Raw genomic sequence first — 27,458 nt, forward strand, 5'->3', positions numbered from 1 at the left:
ATTTCTTTTTAATACCCCTTGCATTGTTGTGTAGATTTAATAAACAGTCCGGCACTTAATACATTTCTAAGGGAATTTAGATTTTAACTATATTCCCCACATAAAAAGGAATGCATTTGGTACCGATCGGTGTGTTATTACACCATACCATACACACTGTAACAAGGAAGTTGGCAGCTCAGTGGTTATGCTGCTAAACTTCTGATTGGATGGTTATGAGTTTAAATTGCAGCAAAATCAAGCTGCCACTGCTGGGCCCTTGTGAAAAGCCCTCAACTCTCAACTGCTCTGTTGAACAAAAGTTGCTCTGGATTAGGGTTTTACCCTAATTCTGTAAATACTGTAATTGCTGTTCTATTACCACATTGTTTTTATAGGAACATCTCATTTACACTGACTTGTACATCACAAACTTGACATAATTGTAACCTAATTATTGAAGGATTAAAAATGTGTTATAAAAAAAAACATACTTTGCCAATATGGTGAAGCTTTTTAAAAAGATTTGTTTTTAAAGTTAAAATGTATGTATTTTAATGGTTTTGCACATTATACTAAATTCTGTATACTGAATGCTGAATATTCATCACACTGCTTACTGATATACAAGATTTCATTAAAATGGTAATTCATAATGTTTTAATATGCACCATACTTACAACTTTGACATGGCATATTAGCAGCACATATGGTTTGCAACCAGAACTCATCACAACAAAGCTATCCTGTATCTTCTATCATTTATGGAATAAGTCTCCAGATTCATCACTTTTTAACAGCCAGAGGAAAAGCTGATCCTCATTACGTTACTGCATTGCCCATCATGTGTAATGCTTTACTTATGGTACTGTGGGATTTGAGTCTAAATCTAAATACATTAATAACACCGTGGCTTACAGTAGCTATTTTTTTTTCTATATTTAGTTTCTATAGTAACATCGTATTCACTGTGAATTGTAACATAATCTGGGAGAATATGTAACTCTTCTCATAATGTAAAACAAATAAGAAGCATTTTTAAATATATTAATGAAAAGAAAAACATCTAAATCTTATCTAAATTTTAATAGAAAGACCCTACATTGTAACAGTTAGAGAGACAGAGGACTGAGGACTAGCTGTGTGTTGAGAAAGAGAGATGTAATATATGCTAGTAAAGGAATAACTGTTTATAGCGGCTGTAATGTAAGTGATAATATTGTAATGTTATGGGTTCAATGGGTGGGTTCAGGTAAAAAGGGGTGGGGTTTTGGGGTAAGGAGGGCGTGTGGAGAGAGAGAGAGCTGACTCAGATAAAGAGTGAGCAGTGGCTAGTTCCAGGTTCTGTGGGTTATGGCCAGAACAATAACCCTGAAGGTTCTATAAATAAAGGACAGCACGAATGCGAACATGGTTTATGTTTGTCAGAATGCTACAATATGTTTCCCGAATGTTTAATAACATTACATTTAAATGCACATAAATCAAGAAGAAGTGTCGTTAAGTATTAATATAATTGTCGGCAAATGTCAGTGCTTTGTCAACAAGTTTTCTGCCATGGAAGTCTAGAATCTGGTGCAGATTGTGCTTTGTAGTGGTCTGGCAACAGGACAAGCTGTGTTTATCATTTAAATGGTAACACAAATTATCATGGATGTTCCCCAGCATTAAATGTATATATTGTGTGATTAATCTCTCATGTTAACACAGGTATAGTACAATATTATTATTTGTGTGGTGTTTTTTTTCAATCTTTATTTCGAAATTTTGTTTTTGACTGTTGATATATAAATAACTTTTGAATATAATAAAAGCAAGTAATCAGAATTATTAAGATTTTTGTTATGAGATTTCAAGGCACCTTCATAATTATTGGGTGTTATGTAAGTCCCAGATCGTTCTTATTAAAAGAACATTCTCAGGCATATCACCAATTTTCTGCAGGGGCTCCCGACTCTCAGTTAGGGCTTTGATTTTTGATATACTCATGTCTCCAGATCTGTGAAAGTTGAGCCCAGTTAATGTGGGCTGATTTAAGCGATGGTTGTGTGTTGCCAAGGCTTGTGTTGCCTACCAAATGGCATTCTTTCCTCACATCTGTCTTTACGAAAAGCATACTTATAAGCCATGCTGCTCCGATTAGCTAACTGTTGTTGATTTTCGTGTTATTATTCATTGTTTGCATGAGACATTAGGACTAATAATGACGAAAATGCTTTTCACCACGTCTCATAAGTGGATTTCATTTTCAGCCTTGCACAAGGATCAGGAATCACATTTAAACAAGGTTGTTTTTCTAATATTTTCTCATATTTCCCAGTAGATTATTGAGGCATCAAGAAATGAGATGATGGAAACATCACTGGCTCCCTTCGTGAGAGCAGGGGCCCAAGAATGCAACTGTCAAAGCACAGACAAAGCCCCAGCGTAGGGTTAGTGAGATATTTGGGGGATGGCGACACTGCCTCCACGCAAACACTTAGCTCAGCTTCTGCAGTCTCCGAGGGCAAACGAGTGAAACGTGAGCCATGTTCGTCTGCGTGGTGCGTCTCTCTCATTTGCTCCCATGTTTACTGGCTCTAAAAATATAAGACTGTTCTCTAAAATAGAGCTCCTTATTGACAGAGAGCTCAGCAGAATGAGCAGTTAGGCCGTCTATCCTCAGGATAGCCCACTCACTGGAGTATGCTTCCCAGTCTCTTCCTTTTCCTTACACCATGCCAAGAGTTTTCCCGAAGTGGTCACCCTGAACGGTGATGACCACTCATCTCCAGAGTGCGAACACATTTCTTTTCTCCTGAGAAAAGTTTTGTTTCCACATTGTGAAGGGCAGACATGGTTCCCCACTCTTCACTGAGGGCTCCATTCAGCAGAAGTTGGCAAGTGAATTAGTTGTTTTTGCAGCGGGGCATTTTTCTGTGTTGGTTCGATCAAGTTTAAAGATTCAGTATTGCGGCATTGCTGAGTGGATTTGGCCGGCCGTATTCCCTCATCTACCATGGCAAGGTCTAGTGCCTTTAGATCATTGTTTTCCTGCCAGAACCTGGACCTCAGCCAGATCTCTTAATTACATCAGCTGCTGATGTCTGACGTCTTTTTTTTAAATTGAGATGTAGCACATTTTGTTAACATTTTCCTTCCTAAAAACTTATCAGAGCACCATTATTGCAGATATCAGCATTAAAATATTTATTTACACAAACCTCCCAATTTAATTAAGTTTAACTACTTAGCTTTTGCTTTTGCTCCAGCAACAGTGAGGTAATGCCTTGGTGTCCTTTTAGACAACCTATTGCAGCCAAGACACGTTCATTTAGAGGAAAAAAAGGGCACCAGTAAACCTCTGTTAACTACAATACTTTTTGACTTTCAGACTGAAATTAACGCATGAATACCTTTCAATCTTGCATATATCCCATATCACTGCACCGATATAAAAAAGTTCCACCTTCTTGTTTCTATGGTTTTATGTGAAAGCATGGAACATTGGTTTCACAAAAAGCTCCAATTAGGACTGCATTAAAAACCCTTTACTATCCAAATACACTTTCAGATTGGGCATATATACACAATTACACACAATATTATGTGTATATTATATCTCATTTCACAACAATTTAGAAATGTTTCATAAGTAAACAATCATCTTTTTTTTATTTTTTTATTTCGATTTACAAGCAAATATGTTCAGGACAATCTGTTATTACTTACATTATAAAACTACAGGGTGTCCCAAAAGTCATCATGTGTAGGGGAAATTAACACGTTTTTCATACTTAGTTGTTGTTTTCAGTTACCCATTAAGAATATTAATTTTAAAAGAATCGTTATCATTCAATCCCCAAGGTGAGCACATGACACTGGTGCCAAACAGGGAGCAATGCAAATGAAGTTACAAATAAAATTAAAAAGTATTCATTTTACCATTGATATGGAGACATTTGGGACACACTTTATATGTGAGCGTTCTTTCACCAGCATTTTCTTTTATTCTTCTTGATTAAGACATACAGTATAAGCACAGTTGGTTATAATAATAATAATAATAATAATAATAATAATAATAATAATAATAATAATAATAATATTCTTTTATCTGCTTGTTCATTTTAGAAGACTTACAGCTTAACTGTCACAAAGCTCTGTAACTGGATGCTGCTTAGAAAAATGTTAAATAAACACCTTCACATGTGTAAAGATTACTGCTTTATACCTTAGATAATTCTTGAATGGGAAAGACGTTGAATGAACAAAAAAAGTGGGATGGGACAATTATTTAAACAGTTCTGTGCAGCAACAGTATTGTGCAACTTTTTTTAATGTGGTATGTCTTTACTCATAATGGTCTTCAAATCTCATATCATTAAAATTTCGAATATTATGATCTTTTTCAAAGCAAAATAGTTGAAACTTTCTTTTAGAATATTTCTGTAACTGTGTACTCAGCTAGCATGTGGTTGTTGTCTGATGACCTGATGGCCAAAAGGTCAGAGTTCCAGGACTCAGTTAAAGCGACTGCTGTGAATTTATCATCTCCTTTTGTGCACTGTAAGTGAAGGGACGTTTGTGGGGGTGTGAATGGGGTGAATTCAATGTTAGTATCTCTGGTCACAGGACCTCCCAGCACTTACAGAACCAGATGTCCAGGTTGCTGTGTGACAAAGCGGAAGCATGTGCTCCTTACTGACTGATCACGTGTGATGTATTTGCTGTGTGAGCCTGTGAAAGTGATTAGTGCTCTTTCAGGAGAAAGAATACCAAAAGACAATCACATGCTGTTTGTATTGATGTATTTATTGTTGTTGGTGAATTGTTTACGAGTTACAGTTTTTGATATAAAACCATACAGAGTACTTAGTATTATATAACTAGTGTTTCACTAAATGCCTAACTCAAACCAATCTGTTAGATATCTCTCTTTCATTGTGAATCTTCACATGATGATCTCATTCATGGTTCACACTACGTTTGCCTCTTAATGTCTCCCAGCAGGCCTCAAGTCAGAGACAGTGATTCATAAACTGACAGGACTATCAACAGCCACCAGGACCTCTCTCTCTCTCTCTCTCTCTCTCTCTCTCTCTCTCTCTCTCTCTCTCTCTCTCTCTCTCTGTATGTGTCAAACAAATAGACTTTAACACATTTCAGCTCCTAAACAATCCATTAGCTTGTTTAGTTAAGTTAAGTACTAATTGACCGGATTTCCAGTCAAACAATGACACACAAATGAAAATCTACAACAAGATCACAACTGAGTACAGAACCTCAATAATAACTTAGTTACACTAATTATGCTATAATTATTTAGCACAAAACAAAACCAATGGTCTGCTCATTACACTGAGAATAAATATTTTTCTCTTTCGTGCAGTTTAAATATTGGGTGACATGACTTCAAACAGAGTAATCCACAATATAGGGGAGGGAACATTTTATTGAGTTTGCTAGAAATAATGTACAACATGATGTCACCACCACCATGCTTTAGTTTAGTTTGGGACGTGTGTTCCCAGAGTGATGAGCAGTGTTAGGATTCCACTATAGAGTATGAAGAGATATGTTACAAAGCTACAAATATTTTTAATATCTTTAAGATTTTACTCTAATTAGAAAAAAGGATTCTTCGTACATGTTTGATGAATCTCCATTCATTTGGCAAACGCCAAATCAGATTTCATACATCCGTGGAACCCTGCTTCAAGGTATGTTTTGGCTGTAGCTGGTGGCTTGGTTTGTTAGTTGCTTTTATATATATATATATATATATATATATATATATATATATATATATATATATATATATATATATATATATGGATAAAAGGAAGGATTTTATGTTGATGAAATTTAACAATACAAACTTATCAATGCAGAAACGATTTTTGTATTGGTCAAATTATAGCTAATCTGAAGAAAGGTGAAAGTAGATAACCATTAACAATGTAAGTGATCAATAGCCAAAGCTTTGTTCAAGCTGTAAAAACAACTTAAACTTGTTTTGGAATAAAACTGCCATTGAGATGAAAGATATTGTTTTTATTGGGTGTTTCAGCACTTGGGAATAAACGTGTTAATGAAACAATAAAAATATTTCAAAACAATTCAAGTGTTGGCCAAGTGTGAGTTCAAATGTTTGCTTGTGTTTAGTGTGTGTATCCAATAATCTTCTCTAGAATAAAATATCCCAAAAAATGATAAGCAGAACAGTAAAAATGATAAGCTTATCATTGTTTTATTGTTCCTATGTTTTGTTAGTCCGGTAAATATAGAGCACTCCAACTTCTAGGACAGTGGTCAGAAATGTTTTTGCATCAATCACTGGAAGATTGACAGCAATGTGGTTATCTGTGAGTTCACAACAAACATCAGAATGAAGAACAAGTGTCATGCAAAGTAATGGAGTGTGTGTTAGAGAAGTGAAGAAAAGAGTGCAGGCAGGGTGGAGTGGGTGGAGAAGAGTGATAACAGGAGTGATTTGTGATAGACGGGGATCTGCAAGAGTAAAAGGGAGAGTTTATAGGACTGTGGAGAGACCTGTGATGTTGTATGATTTAGAGACAGTGGCATTGAGTAAAGGACAGGAGGTGGAGTTGGAGGTAGCAGAGCTGAAGATGTTGAGGTTTTTGTTGGGAGTGATGAGGATGGACAGGATTAGAAACGAGTTTATAAGAGGAACAGCACATGTAGGATGTTTTGGAGACAAGGTGAGAGAGGCTCGATTGAGACAGTTTGGACATGTGCAAAGAAAGGACATGGAGTATAACCGTAGGAGAATGCTGAGGATGGAGCCACCGGGAAGGATAAAAAGAGGAAGACAAAGGAGGAGGTTTGTGGATGTGGTGAGGGAAGACATGCAGGTAGCAGATGTAGAGGACAGGGGGTTATGGAGAAGGATGAATTGCTGTGGCGACTCCTAATGGGAGAAGCACCGAAACATTAAGGTGGATAGGCTACAACAGCAGAAGATCACATTAGACTGCGGTCACTCATGAAGAGGAATCTGGTGCTATCATGGGCATAGACTCACCCAAACTGGACAGTTAAAAAAATACAAAAAAATCACCTGGTCTTTTTCCAGTCTTCTGATCCCTCTCATTACTGAGCTGTTTCAGGCAGCAGACCCTCCACATAAACAGGATGTTTTTTGTTTTTTAAACAAATACTGTATGTCTACAGACTGTGCTAAACTCCCAGGAGATGAAAACCTTTTGAAATACTCAAACCAGCCCAATGTGGCACCACCAACCATGACAAGATTTAAGTCAACAAGAACACATTTTTGCATATACTGAACTTTGATGTAAATATTAATTGAAACCTGTATTTGGATTATTTCTTGCATTGTGCTGCTGTCACATTATTGATTGATTAGACAACTAAATGAATATACAGTTGTATAGGTGTTTCTAGTGGATAATGAGTGTATTATAACATCTTCTCACAACCACCACATGAACTATTATGTTATTGCATGTAATGCACACACAGGTTTCATACTTCCACCAGAGAGATCTTAAATGTTAATTGTAATTTTATACTGACATTATCATTTGTCATTTACCATTTGTTTCTTTCTGTCTTTGTTTTCATTAGTGTTTCCGAAGGCTGTGCTGTAAGGGTCCCCCCTCTCCTCGACCTGAGTATGATGTGGTGTGTATTGGACTCAGTGGTGCTGGCAAAACCAGTCTCATTTCACGGCTCTGCAGCGAAGGTCTTGATGGAATTGTACCTACTGCAGGTTTATATTCATCACCATACAATTCACACTATCAGAAATGGTTTTGCTATTTAGGGTTTATATCCCATCGGACTGAAAACGTATTGTTTTTGTAGGAATTATTATTATTATTATTATTATTATTATTATTATTATTATTATTGTTGTTGTTATTATTATTCTGCTGTAAAACTGATCATATAGACCAACCATAAGTCTTGAAGACACTTGAAACTTGGCCAGATGGTAGCGCTCAATTTGGGGAGAAGTTGACAAAGTATCAACCCAATTGGACAACGGGAGGGGGGCTCGTACACCGTTACTTGTAGACTCAAACATTTTATATCCTTGCAACGCTTCGGTCAAAACAAAGAAAATTCCTTTTGACGGATTCACTTAACAAAGTTCGTTTTTTCCACAAATGTAAGTTATTTCCAAAACCTACTTTTGCAAACTAGTTCTAGGTTTTTTGCCCGATCGGAACCAAAACATTTGCAGATATCTTCTCTGGGCAGTGTTATCATTAAAGTTTTATGAGCTTTAACTCATGAACAAAACGAGATCTCTTCACAAAACTTGGTACACCTGTGCATGAGCTCAATCTTTGGTCAAAAAGAAATTAATGTGGAGCTTGACCACTTGGTGGCGCTATAAAAATGGCTTTAACTACACAACAGTTAGTCCAATGATCCTGACAATTGACATGCTGTGTCTCTGTCCAATGGGACACAAGAGTCTACATGAGACATTTTCGTATCTCAAAAAACAAGGTTAAGGGAGCCCAATCGGAGCGAAACTCGGTGGGCATGTTCCTAATGTCTTTTTCCTTATGAATTTTAATGCCTTAGTTGCTTGAACTCTGGTGATCGCTGCTTGCAGCTATATTTTATTATTGTATTTATTAATTTATTTTACTCATACATCAGTAATGTTAGACACACAAAATGTCCAAAAAAGTTCTAAACAGTAAATCAGTACTCTACTTTGCCAAGGTTGTACACTCTTAGGGTAGCACCTCAGTGAAACCCCATCAGTTTTTTGAACCATTGCACTTTAATACACACTAAATTAAACACACATACCCTTTCCCATGTGTCAGCTTTGTAACATTAACCAAACTCTATATCTTTCAGTTACATATTTTGAACTGGTGCCCCGAAGTCTCTCAATTAAATTACGAAACACCCTGTGGATATAATGTATTGAACCAGACGTCCAAACTTGACTTCTATAACACTTTTAAGCTCTCAAAATCTTAATATTAGTTCAGTCACCTCAAAATCATGCTAAATAGCATTGCATTGCTTTACTTGGCAGATCTGAGTGTCTCCTGACATGCCAAGAGTTCATCTGTTTGCGTTTGCACATGAGTTGTGGCACGTCTGCTTTTCACCACATGTACTTTCTCTCTCATGACAAGGCATGGTGTTATGTTACCGACAGGATGGTGTTTTCCAGCTTCATAGTCCCATCAAAGCCTGTCATTCGAAGACAGACATCATGACTTTTTCCTGCATTTTCATTATGTTGATGTGCAGCCATGTATTATATATACGTACATACTGCATATGCCATATGTTGCAGTGTATTGCATTACACTTCATACATGATGAAAAATGTGTTATTTATTATATTGTATTATCACCAGTACTGACTTTTTTACTAACTGTAACTGCTTTACACGTATCAGGTAGACTCTATACAGAGTCTATTCTGGGATAGGCTGGGTGTTTGACAGGAATAAACCCTGGATGGAACATCAAGCCATCACACATATTTATATCAAGAGTCACTTTAGTACAGACAATCCATCTACTGTGATTTGGAGAGATGGGAGGAAACCTGAGAACCCAAAAGACCCATTTTACCAAAAAGTGTTAGAGATGATATGACTCACTATGTCACACTGTGACTCGGTTCAGAATCTGTTTTACCATACATGCTGCTCTTTACTGAAAAATCTTAACCTTTTAAGACTTACTTGACACATTTGCTGAAATTGATAAAACCTGCCTTATAAAATCCGATGTGATGTTAAAGTGGAGGTTTAAGATGCTCAGTGTGTTTTGAGCTGCGTTAATCATTCCTGAATGCGCCCGCCTCTCTTCTCTGCATGCATTGTTTTGAAATGAACATGAGGCTAGTGGTGTGACTGAGTAAATCTTCAGCTCCTTCAGCTGAAATGTGACAGTTTAAAACTGCTTTTCTTTTTCCGATTTCTGTAGTCATTTGTTGCTCGATGCCAGCAATGGCGACCATCCAAAAAGACATTGACTTTCATTAATTTTGCAATGTAAAACTGAACCTGTCATCTCCTTTCAGGTTTCAGCATCAAGGCAGTGGCTTTGCCGAATGCAGTGCTTCATATAAAGGAACTTGGAGGTAATATGAATATATATTACAGTATTAATAACTTTTCTGAATGCTCCAATAATCTCTAAATTCTCCCTTCTTACTCTATAGTTTAGAATACATTTACAAATTTGAACTCAGCTCTCATTAGCAGATTAAGGCAACGATTTTATGGACATAGATAAATGCCACTCTTATGTTCAGTAGGAAAATCAAAGCTAGACTGATACTAAGGACTAATACAGCTTGAGTAGCTGTTTATCCAGCGCATAAATATTGTCCCACTTGTTTGCACTTTTGGCAGAAGCGCCTGCTAAGCAGCAGAGAAGAACACACCATTTCTTAATATTTTTTGCGATTTCAGCAGTTTATTTTCTCATCAGAATTAAATATCAGGTTTAAATAAATGAATGTAAAAGTGTATATATGTACATATATATATATATATATATATATATATATATATATATATATATATATATATATATATATATATATACACACACACACACACACACACACACACACACACACACACACACACACACACGCTTCCTTTTTAAAGACCCACCTAGAACTCTTTTCATGGTCTAGACATCTTCCTAGAAGATGCTTATTTTTGGTGTCTTGGAGAGAAAAAAAAATCTAATGTTAGTAGTGACCGCAGTCAAGGTGATTTATGTGTTTTGTGGGATACAGGGGGACAGAACAGGTGTGCTGTGTATGTTGACTTGAGGCCGAACTAAAGCACAACAGAAACATCAGCACCCTTAAAACAAAAAAAAACGAAAAAACCGAGAGCACGAAGACCACCAAGGGGAAGCCTGACCAAATTTGGTCAGAGGCTGAAATGTATGTTCAACATGATATAAAGATCTTCCAGTAGGTGAGGTCAAAGCCTGCTACAGATGTTTTTATACACACCGGTCCCTCCTGTGGTTACTGTGATGACGTTTATTTATTGTCTGGAGCTTGTCACTGCTGCTCTGGATTCTCAGGCCCCAGAGGGGAGGAAAAATGTTTGTACAGAAATTATATATTTATGCCTTCATTTTTTTTTTTGCTGTTAGTCTAAACACGCAACATAATGTACTACTGAATGGGTCTCAGGTTGGAATGTATTGAATAATTTGTGCTTTAAAAAAGTGTTGTTTTTTTGGTGAAATGTAAATGGTGGATTGATTAAATGTCCTCTTATACTACTCAGCTCATTGGTTTCACACCTTCCTTGTTCTCTGCTATGTAAGCTTGTTGCTTTTCTCTGGATTGTATTTAAGCTTTTTGTTTTGCCTGTGTTGATGCAAAATCTTTCAATTCCATGCAGTCATTCACAAAGTCTGGCAGCTTGATTTTAATTGTTTTATATCTGTTTACAGTGTTCTGTGTTTTCTGAATTTGATCTCCATCTGTATCTTTTGTGTTTATTGACTACGGATTTGTCAATAATAACTGTGTATGCCTCTCTGACCTTTCACTATGAAAATGAATACATACAGATGTCCATCCTTCTTCTTTTTACACCTTGACTGACTAACAGTAATCCCTGGTTATTTTCCAATCATTTTCTGTCCAGTTTTGGTGAGTCTGTGCCTAGTGTAGCCACAAAATCCTGTTCTCGGCTGACTGGAGTGAAGCAGGATGTGGTGTTCTGCTGTCGTAGTTCACCCAACCTCAAAGTTCACATATACTCTGTGATGCTTTTCTTTTCTGTTAGCCTGAACCGGTTTCACACATGTAACTGCTGCTCACAGGATGTTTTTTGAATACTTTAACCAAATTTGTGAATGGTGAAGCTGGCAATATTACCATGGTGAAAAGGACTGGTATACAAATATATATATATATATATATTATTATGTGTGTGTGTGTGTGTGTGTGTGTGTGTGTGTGTGTAGGTATGCAAGAAAAAAAGAGAAAAAAGTATGTATTCATATTCATTTGATACATTGTAACTTTCTGGGCAAAGGAAGTGACAAATTAAGGATCTCTAATGGAATCCAAAGATGTTAGAAGAAAATGATTGAAAATACATCATCAGACAATTTTCACATTCCCATACCAACATTTGAATCATTGGTATTACTTTAGTAAGATATATTTTAAAAAGTAATATTACTTTTTCCTTTTTAATTAGATTAGGTTAGAATTTTATAAAAAAAAAAAAAAGTTTTCTCACACTCTCATCCTCACCTACAACTTCCTGGGCTTTGCTAGTCTTTATCATCTCTCCCTGGCATGATCTCTCATTATCACCTTCACGTGTTCTTCAATTATAAACTCATTTCTGTATATTCACAGATTTCTCTCCCTGTCTAGCTGTTTCTCTGTACTCTTGGCTCTTTTTCTACTTGCCAGTCTTTCTCTGTTTCATCACAGGCTGCAGGTTTGTACCAGATTTTGCTTGACATATATAATTCCACCCTGAGAAATGTTGTTATAATAAAAGCAGAAAATAATGTTAACACCTTTTTGGACACCTGTACTACTGCCCACTTGCTCTCTAGATACTTTAGAGTTTAGGACTATTGCTACCTCTAGTGGGTGAAATCATCTGTTTTTAGCACCTTGTTCGTACTGCAATTGTTTTTTTTTTACTTGGATAAATGATCAGAGAAAAGGCATGAGTACAAGAAGCAGCAAATCAAGGTGGAATGCACACAGCGGGAATCCAGAACTGCAAAGAAAAAAGAAGGAATTACTGAGATTTGCCAAATAATTTAACTTATTTCTGGGGTTTATTTCAGTTCCATTTCTTTTTTTAGAGTTGGACCTCACAGCATATGGTGATGGATGGTAATCTTACTTTACTGTTCCATTTGGTTTCTGTTTTCCAGGGAAATTTCTATTTTTATTCTTATTTTTTTCCTATAAAACTTTGACCTGATTAAGGGTTGTTAAAGACTGTTGAAAATTTAGTTTTTTTCACTGACATGTTCAGTGCTGTTTTTTGGGCTCGTGTGCAACAAATTTAATGGCATTTTAGCAACATGGCACTGAAACAATCAACAGCTGCTGCACAGTGTAAATATCGAGGAGTGGAATATTAGATAATGCCTTGCTAATATTTAAATTTGGTGAAAAAGACATGAAAGACATGATATAAAAGCTGATATAAAATGGCATTTGTATCTTTCCTGTTACTGAAACTATTCAGAAATATTCACACAAGAAAATTAAACAAATTTATCTCTTTATCCTGCAGACTACTGCATAATAGATTTACTTGTGTGGAATGTTTCACCTATTAGGTATAAATTTACTTAAATATTATAGGTATAGCTGTTTATTCAATATTATAACTTAGTATGAGTGTCCATTAATGTCTAAAGTAGGCTATAGTAAAAGCTTATGCTTTAGCTGGTGAAACTGGCTGCCTGTGTTAAATACCTGTAAGAACAAACCCAGCTCAGGACTCTTGATGCTCACTCCAGCCTCTTTCATATTGCTCTTTGCTCTTAAACAATTGTTCTTGGCCTTCCAATGGCCTCATGAGGAACTTTTAACACTGCTATCCTGATCATTTGTTTGTAAGGGCCCTTGTCCTCAGCTCACTTCCTAATATCCTTTTTAATATTAAAGTTAAACTATCTAAGGTTTTATCCTTCTGCAAATTTTCCAACTTTGCCTAACACACCTGTTACACAGCTGTGTTTCACACAACTTGTCTGCAGTCTAGCACAAATTTGGCTTGCCTAAAATTGTTCACCTCATAAGCCAGTCAAATCAATTATACATTTATTTAAATGGTTGTATGCTATGCTTGTCTGTGTTAAAACCATCTTCTTAGTAAAGAGGTCTACGTATTATAACAATTATCATGTACTTGTTGATCTCATGCTCAGAGCCACTAATCACAGGTTTCTAATTTACAGATTAGAGAGTGAGAGTGGAGTGGTCATTAATGATAAATAATATTTTCTTGAACTCTCCCCCACTAATTTAGACATAAACTAAAAACACACTGTTTTTTTTTGTTTTCTGTTATTTTTTTTTATATAGGGGCAGATAACATCAAGAAATACTGGAGCCGCTACTACCAAGGTTCCCAAGGGGTGATATTTGTTCTTGACAGCACTGTTTCTGATGAGGAGATGAAGGCTTGCCGATCTGAGCTCCATTTGGCCCTGCAGCACCCTCAGCTCTGCACACTCCCCTTCCTCATCCTTGCCAACCACCAAGATTCACCAGCTGCCCGTTCTGTCCCAGAGGTACGGTAACTTTCCATACCAAATATAGCACTCAGGGACCTTCCTGGGCCTTAGCACCATTTTCCTCTCTGAACCTCCTCCACCATAGGTCGCTGGCTTCCACATGTACACACACTCTGAAGTGTTTGGACTGAGCAATGGGAACTGTGCATTTCTCAGGCTGTGGTGTGTTGTTGCCACGCAATAAGAGCTGATGTTGACAGTGTAAGAGGCACCCCCCCACCCCCATCAGTCCTTTCCAGAGCGAGAGCTGATTGCGTAAACACAGAATGACGTGGGCTGTCTGAGTAATGGTCTGTGTATACGCCGAGGAAACCTTAGGAAGAGGTGGATCGCTTAAGGCAGAGAGAACTCCAAGTAACAATTGAGGATGGATGTGATGGTCTGAGTCTGGGCTCTTCTAACATCAGTAAACATCCAACTGTTAACCATTTAGGATTTTGAAATAGCTACAGCTCTTCATAAAACTAATAAGCTCTAGTAGTTGCTAAGGTAATACGACATCCATTTATTTATTGATACCATCTATGTATAAGCTGCATGCTGCATGCATGTGCTGGTAACTCACTAATAATCACAACTACTACCACCACTTCCACTACTTATACTACTGTTATTACTACTACTGCTAATAATGCTATATAGTGCAAGTCACAAAGGATTACAAAAATCACATTTAAACATCAGCGCTCTATATGCAAATGTTCTTTCTAAAATAACAGCTTAGTAATGGATGCACATTTACAAACCTCAAAGCAGAAACAAAAGAGGATCATAAAAGAATGACTGTTTATAGCTCCTATAATGCATGTGATAGCGTAACTGGCAAGCTGACATTATGTTCGCTCTAAGGCCAATGTCTTTGCTGTGGATGTGGACTGCAATAAAGGCAGATTCTAACCCTAACCAGAACCAGAACCAGAACCAGAACTCTCCCAACTGCCTAGAACTTTTATTTATATGTTATATCTTTGTAACTCTCCGACAGCTTGTTATGCAGTGTATATTTGTCACAACAAAAACCCAAATAGAATGTTTACATCCTTTATTTATGTTGAGCAGTATAATGGGAACAGAGTGTGAGCCAACAACATGGCAGACCAATCTCACGATACAATGCATCATTACAGTGATGGCGAAATGAATGATCTTGTGTATATGAACTATGGAAAAAACCTTTACTGTAGCAATTCAAAATTTAGATCTTTTAAAATGGGATATATCAAATATCATTAATTGTTGCTATAGCGTTTATTAAGAGTTAATGGTTGAGCTTCTAGTAGGGAGCAATGTTTGATTTTTCCACAGTACTTATCCTCCTTTAATGTGTTTCATGCTAAGTTAAAACTATGTTCCTCACAATCTTCTCGTGATAAAATGTGACCTGTGGATTGAAAAACTTACTGCTTTTCAGTCTGCAGAATAGGTCTCTTATTGTTGGGCTCAACATAATATTATGAAATGTGGCTTTTCATCATTGAGTCGACTCACAGAGTTCACACAAAACATTTTCCACCAACCTTGTGCCTGACCACTTTTATGCCACAAACAGGAGCTGTCATCCCAGGGTGCCATACAGGAAGCCGGAGCTGACGTTCACTGGTGATACCGGTTATGTCACTGGCTAACAAACATGAGTCACTGGAAAGAGAGTGAGAAAAGTGATATCAGCTATTGTGGCTACATTTGAAAGTCACACCAAACCTCCTCAATTGTGGTTTTGATCAGAGGCTTTATGTAAAAAATATTTAGCTTGCTGAGATTTTGCTATTTTCACTTCGTTATAGATATCTTATTCAGGTTGTACTGGTAATGTGTTCTAAACTGATACAAATACAGATACAGGAAAAACACAGGGAAAAAAAGATCCCAAAGCACAATGAAAAATCACATCCATTACTTACTTAAAATTAAGTCTTTATACAACACATTCATTCATTTTTTTCTTCATTCACTTTTTTTCTTCATTCATTCTTTCTTCATGGATTCTTAGTAACTACCTGGTCAGGTCTTTGTGGTTTAAATTAGGTTAGTAGTTTTTTAAAATTTTGGGAAATAGATTTAACTAAATTCATAGGAAATATTAACACAGTATGAACTCAAGTACATCATTAATTCTCATCACTGGTGTGATATAACTGATGTTAAGGAACGATCAGAAACAGAATTCTAACACCATGATGACATTTCCAGCTCTTGGTGGTTTCCAGTGTTTCCAGAGGCATAAAGGTAGCGCTCATATTTAATAAAAATTATAAATAATAATCTTCTAGGATATATCATGGTTAAGTTCAGGCTTAAATCCAAATACATTTAACAGATACAGATGCAGTCACATTGCTTTACACCACTAATATGGAGGTAATATACTGCAGTTGTGTTTCAGACAAACCTCTTGTGGCATTTTACTCAAGCTAAACAGTTTTCCCTATTTCAGTCTCAGAGACAATTCAAATTCCTTCAGCCATTATCCTTTCACAGATACACTTGATTATTATTTCACCATGTTGATCTTCACAGTCTGTAAGCCTAGAGCATTGTGTATCAGCCACATGATAATTCTGACAAATATATTTTCTTTAGGATTATCAGGTCTGGACTGTTGAAAGCCATCCTGATTAGGATATGCTTTTTTGCTTTGATATTTTAGTGAAGGAAGTAGCAGTGTGACTGACCGCACTTATCTGTTTGCAAACATTAAAATACTATGACGTTGACTAAGTCAGAGGTTGTTTTTGCTTCCAGTGCCAAATTAGTTCCCATTCTATGTCAGCCTACGGCAAGGGGTGAACCGACCTTCCTGTTAACTGACCTTCTTAGCTTAATCCTATGGATGAACTGTGTGTGTCTGAGTCTTCCAGGTGAATAGTCACAGCTTTCAGTTTTTTAGCCTCTTGTTAGTGTTCTTATTGGTAATGGAGTAAGAAGGGCAAGTCTGAGGTCAGATCATCAAAGTTGAAGGGGGGTGAATTGATAAACTTGAGTCAATTCAGGCAGACAGGATTTCTATCTGCTTTTGTTCTCATGTCCACCTCTTTCAGGCTTTCATACCCATCAATTCTCTTTTATATAACCAGTTTTCAAGTGATTGGCATTCCTAGCAGCTGTTTGTGGAGTTTGTCAAGTTTTATTAACAGTTACATGCAGCGGTGGACAAAGTACACAAATCATGTACTTGAGTCAAAGTAGAGATACAGTGGCTAAAATATTCCTCCACTAAAATTAAAAGCGCTCCCAATAAACTTTCTCTTAAGTATTTATTTTTTACTCGTTTATTTAAGTATTTATATCTGCCTTATATACTTAAGTATCCAAAGTACTATGATTTATTATGGCTAAAATGTTCTATTATCATTTTTGTCACATGACTCTTTGCTTAATCAACACAAGTTTATGTGAAAAAGTATACTGTTACTCTTAGCACACCGATCTATTAATAGAAGGATATTAATGAGTCAAACACTGATTGATATCAGTTAAAAGTATCATGAGCCCAAAACCTTCTTTTCAGCTACTTCCATCATTTATTACTCTCAAAATGTTATGCTTGCTGTTGAACTGACACTAAACTGTACTTTGCTAAGTAGATACAACCAAGTGACTTTCAAATCAAGTCTGATTAGTGGCTTGCTGTGTGCTTGACTTGTAAAATTTCTATCCACTTAAAAATAAAAAAAGAACGGCTGACTTCAAAAACTTTAGTTGTGTAAAAATTAGGATATTTGACTTTGTAATGTAGTGAAGTTAAAGTAAAAGTCTCCCCAAATGAAAATTCTTCTTTAAAGTACAGTAATGAATTACTGTCTACCACTGATTACATGCCACCACTTGGAAAAGTTTTGGAAAGAAGGCCTTTGACAACAATATAAATACTCCAAATAATAATAATCCAAATCATTACAACTGGTTGTGGGACACAATATTAATGTTTTTTTTTTTTTCATTGATTACCCATGGAACCATTAGCTGTTTTTTTGCTGATAATACTCAGAAGCAAAGTCCTCGCCTTATGACTGTGACCCCAGTCTTTCTCATTCTTCTCTAGTGTTTGGGTGCAGTGTAACTAATCTTAGACTTTTTACATGTCCATAAACTCATAACTTTGGCAACTTTCCCAGCCTCTTGTTTTCCATTGTACATTGCCAATCTGGTTGTCCTGCCAAACCCTTATGAAGTGATGGACATGATCAATGCCCAAATTGTTTAGACATTTGCAACAGACATTTCCAGGGACCTTGCCCCAAGTGCAACATAATCCTGATATCAAAAGGCAATGCATGCCTAAGGCTAGGCAAATACCACTTGTTATTCATTGTTTTGCCACCACACGGAGAGTTAAAAAAAGTAGAAAAGAAAAGAGACATAGGAAGAAATAGAAAGAAAACAAGCACAATTGGTTTGTAACCAAAGCCAAGGGGGAAAAAAGCATACAATATTTCCGCATTCCATTTGCTGTGAAGCAAAGGCCATTCCTCTGCTTGACTGACGGTTTAAGTTATTATCTTTGGATAAGTGTTATCACTCTGGTTCTGCCTAATAATATAGTTTACTTTTTCCTTTACCTTTACCATTCTTTACCTGGATGACTGAGTGAAGGATGAACTTTCAGAATTATAAATGAAGTCAGTAAACTTACTTTGGCCAAACACTGCCCATATGCAGACTTTTTAACTGTGGCAGCGATATTGATATCAGGTGGTGAAGTGCATGCCCTGTCAGTCAAAAGTTTCTATGTTGGAAATCAAACATAAGCAGGATATCACGCTAAAGATAAAACCATTCTGTCCTAACAAATATTAATGCCACTGTATATTAGCAAAGCTATTTGCTTTTGCAAAATATGCCCATGCCAGCCCAGGGTCAATTGTGGACTGTCAAACTCTCTTGTGAGGTCACTGGCAGAGGGCAGATAATTTTTATTCTTAATAAAGAACACTACCTGAACTCAAGTATGGTTCATCTTTGATGACCTAAATAACAGTATACTTTGAGCAATTCAGATGTTATTGTGGAGACTAAGGATGTTACCAACAATCAATCACAATAAGAAAGTACAAAATATAAGTTCAGAAAGGTCAGTCAATTATGCAAACAGATTAATAAAACAAAACAGGAGTACAGGAAAAAGGACTGAAAGACAAACAGGAAATATGCTCTGAAATGCAAATCATAATAAAATAACAAAACCTTAAACCAAACCAGCAGGAAATGTGTTCTTAAATACACAGAATTAATGAATGAAAATGATGTGTGTGAGAAGGAAATAAGGTTCAGAGCCAGAATCAGGAATTGGAACAGAATGCAAAATAAAAGCACATTTCACATTAATACTGAACAAGCTGTGCTATTTGCACTGGGAAATGCGCCATGTGCCGAAAGGGATTTGTTACCGTGACAATTTTGATATACGGACTTCACTAATTCTGAATAAATTGCTCTGGAAGTTTTCATTTTGTATTTTATGTTGTTCTACAACTAAGTTTAAGCCTGCCAAGGTGCCTGGCTCACTCAAGGTGGTAAGAATGGCCAGGGAAAGAGCATGATGTAATGGTGACCTGGTGGCTACCAATGTGGTGTCATGGTCATGATTGCTATTGGTACTTGCCAAGGAAATAGTTACAATGCATTAGTTTATTAGAAAACCCTCCTTATTGATGGTTCCAACGTTTCCCCATTAAAAACCCTTTGTCAGAACTGAAATGAAGTCTAAATTAAGTCTAAAAGTTAAATGCATCACTTTTAGATATTACAAGACTTAATTTGGTGCTGTTATTCTATTTAGGAGAGACTTCAGCAAATATTTATTATTTAAATGAATAATTTTGGTATTTAAAACATTATCTTTATAAACTTACATGATAGCTCTCTGTATTATGAATAAGGTTTCAGTAGTAGTGAAAGTAAAGTAAACTAAATATTTGTACCAAAATGCAGATTTAGTCACTTGACAAAACAGAACCAGCCTACGCCTCCCGGAACCTGTTGTGTCATCATGCATAATCAGCCAGGTCATCACTGCCCACTACTAACACACAATGCTTCCTCAAATTTCTGTCACCATGTGTAAGAACTGACATCGTCTTTATCTTTCCCCATGGAGAGAAATCTGATCTGAAATTGGGAAAACTTTATATGGAAAAACAAATAATTTCACTGATAACTGAATCAGAAGATATTAAGTTATACAGGTTTAGTAATAGAGTTGCAGTTACAATCGCTGAACATGTAGTAGAATCGTTGAATAGCAGCTAATAGCTGAATAGCAGTTTGTAAAGTCCTGCCAAAATTTGCACAAGCTTGAGAACAGCTAAAGCACATGTGTAGCACACATTGTAATGAAGCAAAACAGGCTTAGGGACATAACATGCTGTTGAATGCAAACTAGTTACCACTAGCATATGGTGATATGTTAGTACTTTTTTCGTGTTAGTGCTGGATCACTGGATTGAAGTTTATAAGGCTCGATGGGACTGTAAATGCCTTGCTGGTCCACTGTGTGTAACTTGTTTTTACGACTGAAACATATGTAAGGCAGAATTCCTTGTTGACACCAATCTCCTGTTGTTGGGGCCCAAAGAGGAAGCGAGTTGAGAGAGGGGAGTCATGTGTTGATACAACACCTTAACAAAGCAGGCTGTGTGGATGCTTTGGACTGATTGGGCTGTTGCTTGCGTTATAAATGTTTCCTGAACATAGGTTGGCTAAGTTTGAGGCTACATTACTGGACTGCTGTTTAAGCTTATCAATGATGCATCAGGCATTTAAAGTACTGTTTGTCCACTCAACAAGTTATACTGTTATTTTGACCATTTATTGTTTAGCTCAAAGATTCTGATTGATAATAAAGAAGTTGATCAGTTTTATATTGCAGCAGATTTGACAGGGGTTCTGATTGCAAGACATACAGTATATTAATACACTTTTTTAAAAGGATATGTATGCCATATACTCCAGATCAATTGCTGATATAGTTTTCTGTATAGTGACATTTATTTAACACTTTTGGAAGGAGCCTCCAGTGCCAGGGTTTTAATAACACTCAAAGTTAAAACTTTAATTGTATTTTTCCACTAAAGGAAAGTCTTCAGGACAGAGGGACAAACTCAGTTTTTGTCATTTTACCTGTAAGAAAGAAAGAAAAAATATGCTGGTAAGGAAAATACCTTTTTTCTTTCTTATCTTTTAGTTAACAGGAAAAAACGTGTTTTGCAAACATTCCACAACATGAAATATTTCTATAAAAAATGCTTAGTTGCAGAATCAAAAGGGTGTTTTTAACATGTGTACAGCACAATGTAGAATCCGTTTATTCATTGAGGGTTTCATTAATTACATTTGCATTTTTAATACACTGGAATATGAAAGCATGCATGCCAGTGTAGTTTTAATTATATAAATCCGTATGTTCCCCTTAAGTGAAAATGGCAGAGCCAGAGTGCTGATCAGTCCATCACTTGTTCCCTGACTGCATACAGTTTTCAGCAGCTTTCCTTTGCTTCAGGTTCCTTTGAAGAAAACAATGCCTGCAATGAGTTAATTCACATCTGGTTCCAGTGCTGCAAAGTTAAAGCTGATGTTGCTTATACTTTGTGACAAAGCAATCCCACCCATGTGATCAAGCTTTCAAACTTTGTTCAGGGCATCGGCAGATTGCTTCAGAGCAAAATACATCTGTTTGTTCATCATCTACTTATGCCATAATTCATTAGGTTCAAACCAAACACACAGCTGTTTGATGCACCCGATACTCTTCCACCTTGTATATCCAGCATTTCAAACACATAATCAGTTGTGCAAATTAGCTGTTTGATACTCCATTGGTTCCCATATGAACCATGGCTAGTTTGTGTCATTTGTTTGTTGAATCCCTAAAACAATTATTTGTGCATGCCTGCATCTCTCATTCTAAATTTTCCCCTTAATCTGTACAAATGTCTTGGAAAATTCAGGTCAAAAATGATGTTTGAATTTTTTGCATTGAGTGTTGTTGATTGTTTTCATTTGAACGTACTCCAAACTGGGAACATCCCTTAATTTGTCAGCTCAACATAAATGAACACCCTACTTTGGCACAAGAAAATTAACTTTTTTCTTAATTGCCAGACACTTGCTTAAAGATTACTTTTGCTGTGGTCTTCAAGCAAAAAAGGCAGCTGGATACGTGCGTGCGCATGTGAGTGTATTATTATTTTTTGCTTTCCTTGTCTGTTCTATAACTGTTCGAGATTTATATCAAACGTGCAACTGTTTTTCTTCAGGTAAATATAAAGATAATTGAAAGAACTACCCAACTAACTAGTATAATAATTATTAAAAAAATTATTAAAATTATAATAATGAAAAAATAATAATAATAACAGGTTACACACAAAAAAACACACACAGACATTATACTTCCATACCTGCAGAGGGCTCCCTACCCTGAATACTAAGGTTTTCTTCTTCTCATGTAACTATATGACTGCAAAAGTTCATAGAAACAAAGCTTTGCCTTTTTGTCCTACTATTTTTTTGCATTTTTCTTTATTGTCAGGTTTGCATTAGGATTTGAATCTGGCTTTGAGAATCCTGCACATGGATTCTCACACATCTATTACAGGAATATACTGTATGTAGCTAGGCAGGGGTGCCTCGAGTGGTGTATAGGACACGGGGTGGTATTTTTGTTGTGAGGCCTGGGTTAAGGGAATGTGCTCGTGCATAGTGTGTGCACATAAACCAGTGTGTGAATGACAGCATGACAAATTAAGAGCTATGTACCATTCAAAAGTTATATCTGTCAGCTAGTGAGTCTGATCTTTCAGTCAGATTTAGCACTGTAAACAGTAGAGACATTACAAATTCAAGACGCATAGCATAATCATCTATGTTTATCTTCAACACTGTTTTTTTTTAATAGTAAATCAAATTGAAGTATCTGCTATTGATATTGAAATGTGCATACTCACCAAAATGTGGGATTAAAAAAAATAATTTTATGGGACAATGCTATTAAAGGAGAATGAATGGAATACAGAGCCTTTGTATTCTGCATTTGGGTATAGAAACACCCATACTATACCCTCTAATCGATTCCACTGCACAGCAGATAGGCCAGAAAAGATATACTGTAGGCTATAGATTCAACCATATGAAAGATGACTGCGATGAGCACAGTGTTGTTTCTCATCCCAAAGTCACACTCATTTTACAATATAACATGTCTTGATAGATAGACACACAAGCAAGCTTTGCCTATGAGGCCCATTACAGGCATTTTCACTTAAGCAAAGCTACAGATACTGTACACACAAATTCTGATTCTTTTCATTTATATTTATGACCAAGCCCAACTCCAACTTCTTTAAGGTACAATATAATAATATTTAAAATAAAACAATTTTAAACCAAAATTAAGTGGGCACGCTGTCATCTTTTGGAATACAGGAAAAGAATTAAGTTGATTAAGATGTCTTAGATTTTTAGTACTCTTTCCTTGCGAGGCTTACACGTCTCTGCCCCATGATGATCACCTTCACCATTGTCTTCTTAACTACTGGATGCTTTTTGAAAAGCTTGACTATTGGTTGGAATATCAGTAATTTGTTATAGTTACTGTCTCCTTTTCTCATGTTGTATTTTCTGGGTTTTTTTTGCACTAAATGTTGCACATGTGTACTTTGTGTTGTTAGTTTAGAGTTCTATGTAGTTCTGTTTTCTGTTTGTTCATTTATGTAATTTTATGTAGCACCTTGGTCCTACACCTTGGGATACATTGTTACGTTTCACTGTGTACAGCACTGTATATGGTTGGAATGACAATAAAGCCTACTATATATATATATATATATATATATATATATATATATATATATATATATATATATATATATATATATATATATATATCTTGTCATAAAAAATTGTTTTTAATCTAACTAACAATAGTATTAACAAACAGCATTATGACCAATTAAACTAGTGGAACAATTATCTATATATGCAGCATGCAGGACAAAGAGTCAAATGCTATTTGTTGACAAGGGTTCAATTGCAGATTGCAGGATTTATCAGATCTATCATTAAAGAATAATCAAATCTACTGAAACACAGATGTAACCCAGAAACAGGGGCATGGTGTAGTGCAAGCAACTGTCAGGCAATCAACAAGCAGAAAAACTTGGCTGAACTTGAGAGGATGAACATTTCCTTCCCTTGTGTATACTTTGCAAAGTGAAAGTGCAGTACAGTGCTTCTAAAGTGGGGATGTGAAAATATCTAGGAGGGGTAGCCAGATGGCAGCCATGTTTGTAGGACCTGCTATATTTTGGGAGCTGTAGTTTAACACCAGTGCTGGTGAAGATATGGCACTGTGCAGTGTAATTCTTCTGTTTTTGTTGTGTCCCACCTCATAAAGATTATGGACCTTCAAATAGTAGATGGCGACCCTGCAAACATCCCTAACCATCTAGAGATGTACCAGCGCCCTTTGGATCCCACTTTATGTTTCTTCATGTTGACTTCTTTGGACATTTAAACGTTCTGCCATGGAGGAGTTGGTGTTGGATCTATGATGATGATGGATCTTTTCAAACAGAATTCCTGTCAGTATTACTTTAGCTGGTCACTCTCTGAGATCACCCTGTAGCTAGGACTTCTGATATACTTTTATTAATTTATCTTGAGCAACTGACCAGTATTTAGTAATACTGGTCAGAGTCACAGTATATCTGGTGACTCTCCTGGGACCTGGGTGTGAAGCAGGAATACACCTGAACGAGACACCATTTCATCACATGCCACCATACATATATTATTTCACACACTTATTTACACCTCTGAGCTATTTAGAGACAATATCCCACCTACCTGGATATTTTTAGCAGGTTTAGAAAAATTCAGAGGAATGCTGAGGAAAATCACGCCAAAATAGACAGAACGTGTACAGAGACTCCACCCAGACAATAATCTGAAATGAGGAGTGAACTGGTGACCCTGTACAGTGAACTGTGAAGTGTCAATGCTTTAATGTCCTAATCAACCCATGGGGCATTGGTAGAAGACAGGTTGCAAATCCTTAATATGTGATAAGTAGAATAAATTATAGTCTTATGGAATCTGTCTGTCTGTCTGTCTGTCTGTCTGTCTGTCTGGCTGGCTGGCTGTCTGTCTGGCTGTCTGTCTGGCTGTCTGTCTGTGTATCCAACTATCTAGCAGTAGGTTTGAGTGTCTATCTGTTTGTAGCATTTTGAATATCAGTGTTTTTTAAACTTTTACCATTATAACTTAACTTGAATATTAACCTGCTGTTTCATTACTACCAAAAACATTTTGAAATCATTCCTGCACAACAAAGGTTCATGATGGTGGTTCTATTAAACAAATGCTCCTACTTTATCACCCAGTCATTCTTTGTATCCTTTTCTTTTAAACACCATTTTTCCGTTACATAAACGCTAATATTTCACTGTTTTTCTACGGAAGTCTTTCATGTAGAGACTGTAACATCCTTCAATACCATCCCATATTCACAACATAGTAGGAAAGCACCACAGGAAGGGAGGAACAATTGAAAGCTTCCTTTAAGTGGCATTCTTATTATGCATTAATAGTTAAATCTCTCCTCGGTCTGTCTGCACTTTCCACAAGCCGTGCAGATACAAGGCACAAGGTGTGTCGCTTGAACATGCCCAGCCCAAGCCAGCTGTGTCTAGACGTAGAAACCAAACAAACGCATGTCTAGCACGAACAAACCTGAGTCGTTTTTCCGCACACAGGGTCTGTTTGTAACAAAAGCCGTACCCACTTGTGTGGTATGAAACAACACTGATTCTACTCACTTATCCAAACACAAACACTCACAATATCACTGAGCCTTTTGAGGAAGTGGAGTTAATTACCACAAGCAAACATTCTTCTTTATGTAAAGGAAATCCACGAGTAGGTACATTGTGCGATTCATTCACTTGGTGCCAAACATTCGAAAAGGCTAGAGTTTCTATCATATTGACACTTTTAATAAGTTTCAATTAGAGCAGTCAGGAATAAAAAGAAGCTTTAAAGGAAAGGAAACTGCAATACGACCACTGTGTGAATAGGAAAACCACAGCATGCCAAGTGGGAAAGTGTGATAATGATAATGTGAACACTTACGGATGTCTATTCAGAGGCTTATGCCTTTAAGAGATTCTGAAGATTGGCATCTCTTCAGAATAGTCCTCATAGATCCTGTTACAGCAAGATAAATAATAAAGGGCAAAACATTGGCACATCACAGCACAATGCAAATCCTCAGACTTCCTTATTACGCTATCTTTTATTTTGGAGAGCTTATCATATGATATGCAGCTATCTCATCTGTGCTGTACGGATGATTTTACTATCAACAACTTTGTGCATTTCAGATTTATATATTTATTTTCATCAGTGTGAGTATGAGCCTTAAATTTGGGAACTATGGTTACAGATGTAATCACACACCTGCTTTATAATTCTACTATCCCTCCCTCATCCACAGGGCATAAGGACTCATTGAATGGTTTGTTGACGTTGGAATTGATGTAAATTACATGCTGTGGCATTTACAGTTGCCAGATCTCAAACAAATTAAATATGTATAGGGATTTCAGAGTAAAATGCTACACAATGCTACAACCACTGTCATCAAAACACCCAATGAGGCGAATAGCTTTTGGAAGAAGAGTGGAATTCATCCCAAAGGTGTTTAATAGAATTGTGTGAATTTTGTCCAGTACAGTATAGTGTATCTTACTAATTATATAAAAAAAAGTATATAGCAATAATGCAGGAAAATGTTCTACATTAACCTTTGTATGATCAAATACAGTATCAGACAAAAGTTTGGGCACACCTTCTGCTTTTGTGTTTTTTCTTTATTTATTTTATTATTTACAAATTGTATGATGTCAAAATCATGAAAAAACATGTATGGAATGTGTATAAACATGCAGATCTCCATCACTCTCCTTCTTGAACAAAAAGAGTTATACAGTGGGAAATACACATTCAGGACCCGTTCATTCACCTTCTGTACATCTAACTAAGACACAGAGGTTAGAACCAAAAATCTCAAATTGGGACACATTAGACCAAAGGACAGGTCTCTACTGATCTAATGTCCACTTCTTTTTTCTTTGCCCCAGCAACTCTCTTTTGCTTGTTGTTCTACTGAGGTAATGGTTTCTTTGCTGTAGATGTTGAAA

The 27,458-nt window shown here is 36.4% G+C and overlaps 1 protein-coding gene across 4 annotated transcripts in view; it reads left to right on the forward strand.

The window, feature by feature from the left end:
* The window catches only part of arl15a (ADP-ribosylation factor-like 15a), a 72,309-nt gene that overhangs the window by 12,578 nt on the left and 32,273 nt on the right, over positions 1 to 27,458 (forward strand). For 2 of the 4 annotated variants that reach the window (XM_046841350.1, XM_046841351.1), the window contains exons 2-4: positions 7,573 to 7,717; positions 10,019 to 10,078; positions 14,048 to 14,256. In XM_046841350.1, the coding sequence (XP_046697306.1) occupies positions 7,573 to 7,717; positions 10,019 to 10,078; positions 14,048 to 14,256 (414 nt within the window). Of the gene's footprint in view, positions 1 to 7,572; positions 7,718 to 10,018; positions 10,079 to 14,047; positions 14,257 to 14,344; positions 17,485 to 27,458 lie in introns of those variants that run through there. The other 2 variants (XM_046841353.1, XM_046841352.1) reach the window with 2 other exon arrangements.

This window comes from Silurus meridionalis, chromosome 27, assembly GCF_014805685.1.
Source record: "Silurus meridionalis isolate SWU-2019-XX chromosome 27, ASM1480568v1, whole genome shotgun sequence".
In the NCBI taxonomy this organism is placed as follows: domain Eukaryota; kingdom Metazoa; phylum Chordata; class Actinopteri; order Siluriformes; family Siluridae; genus Silurus; species Silurus meridionalis.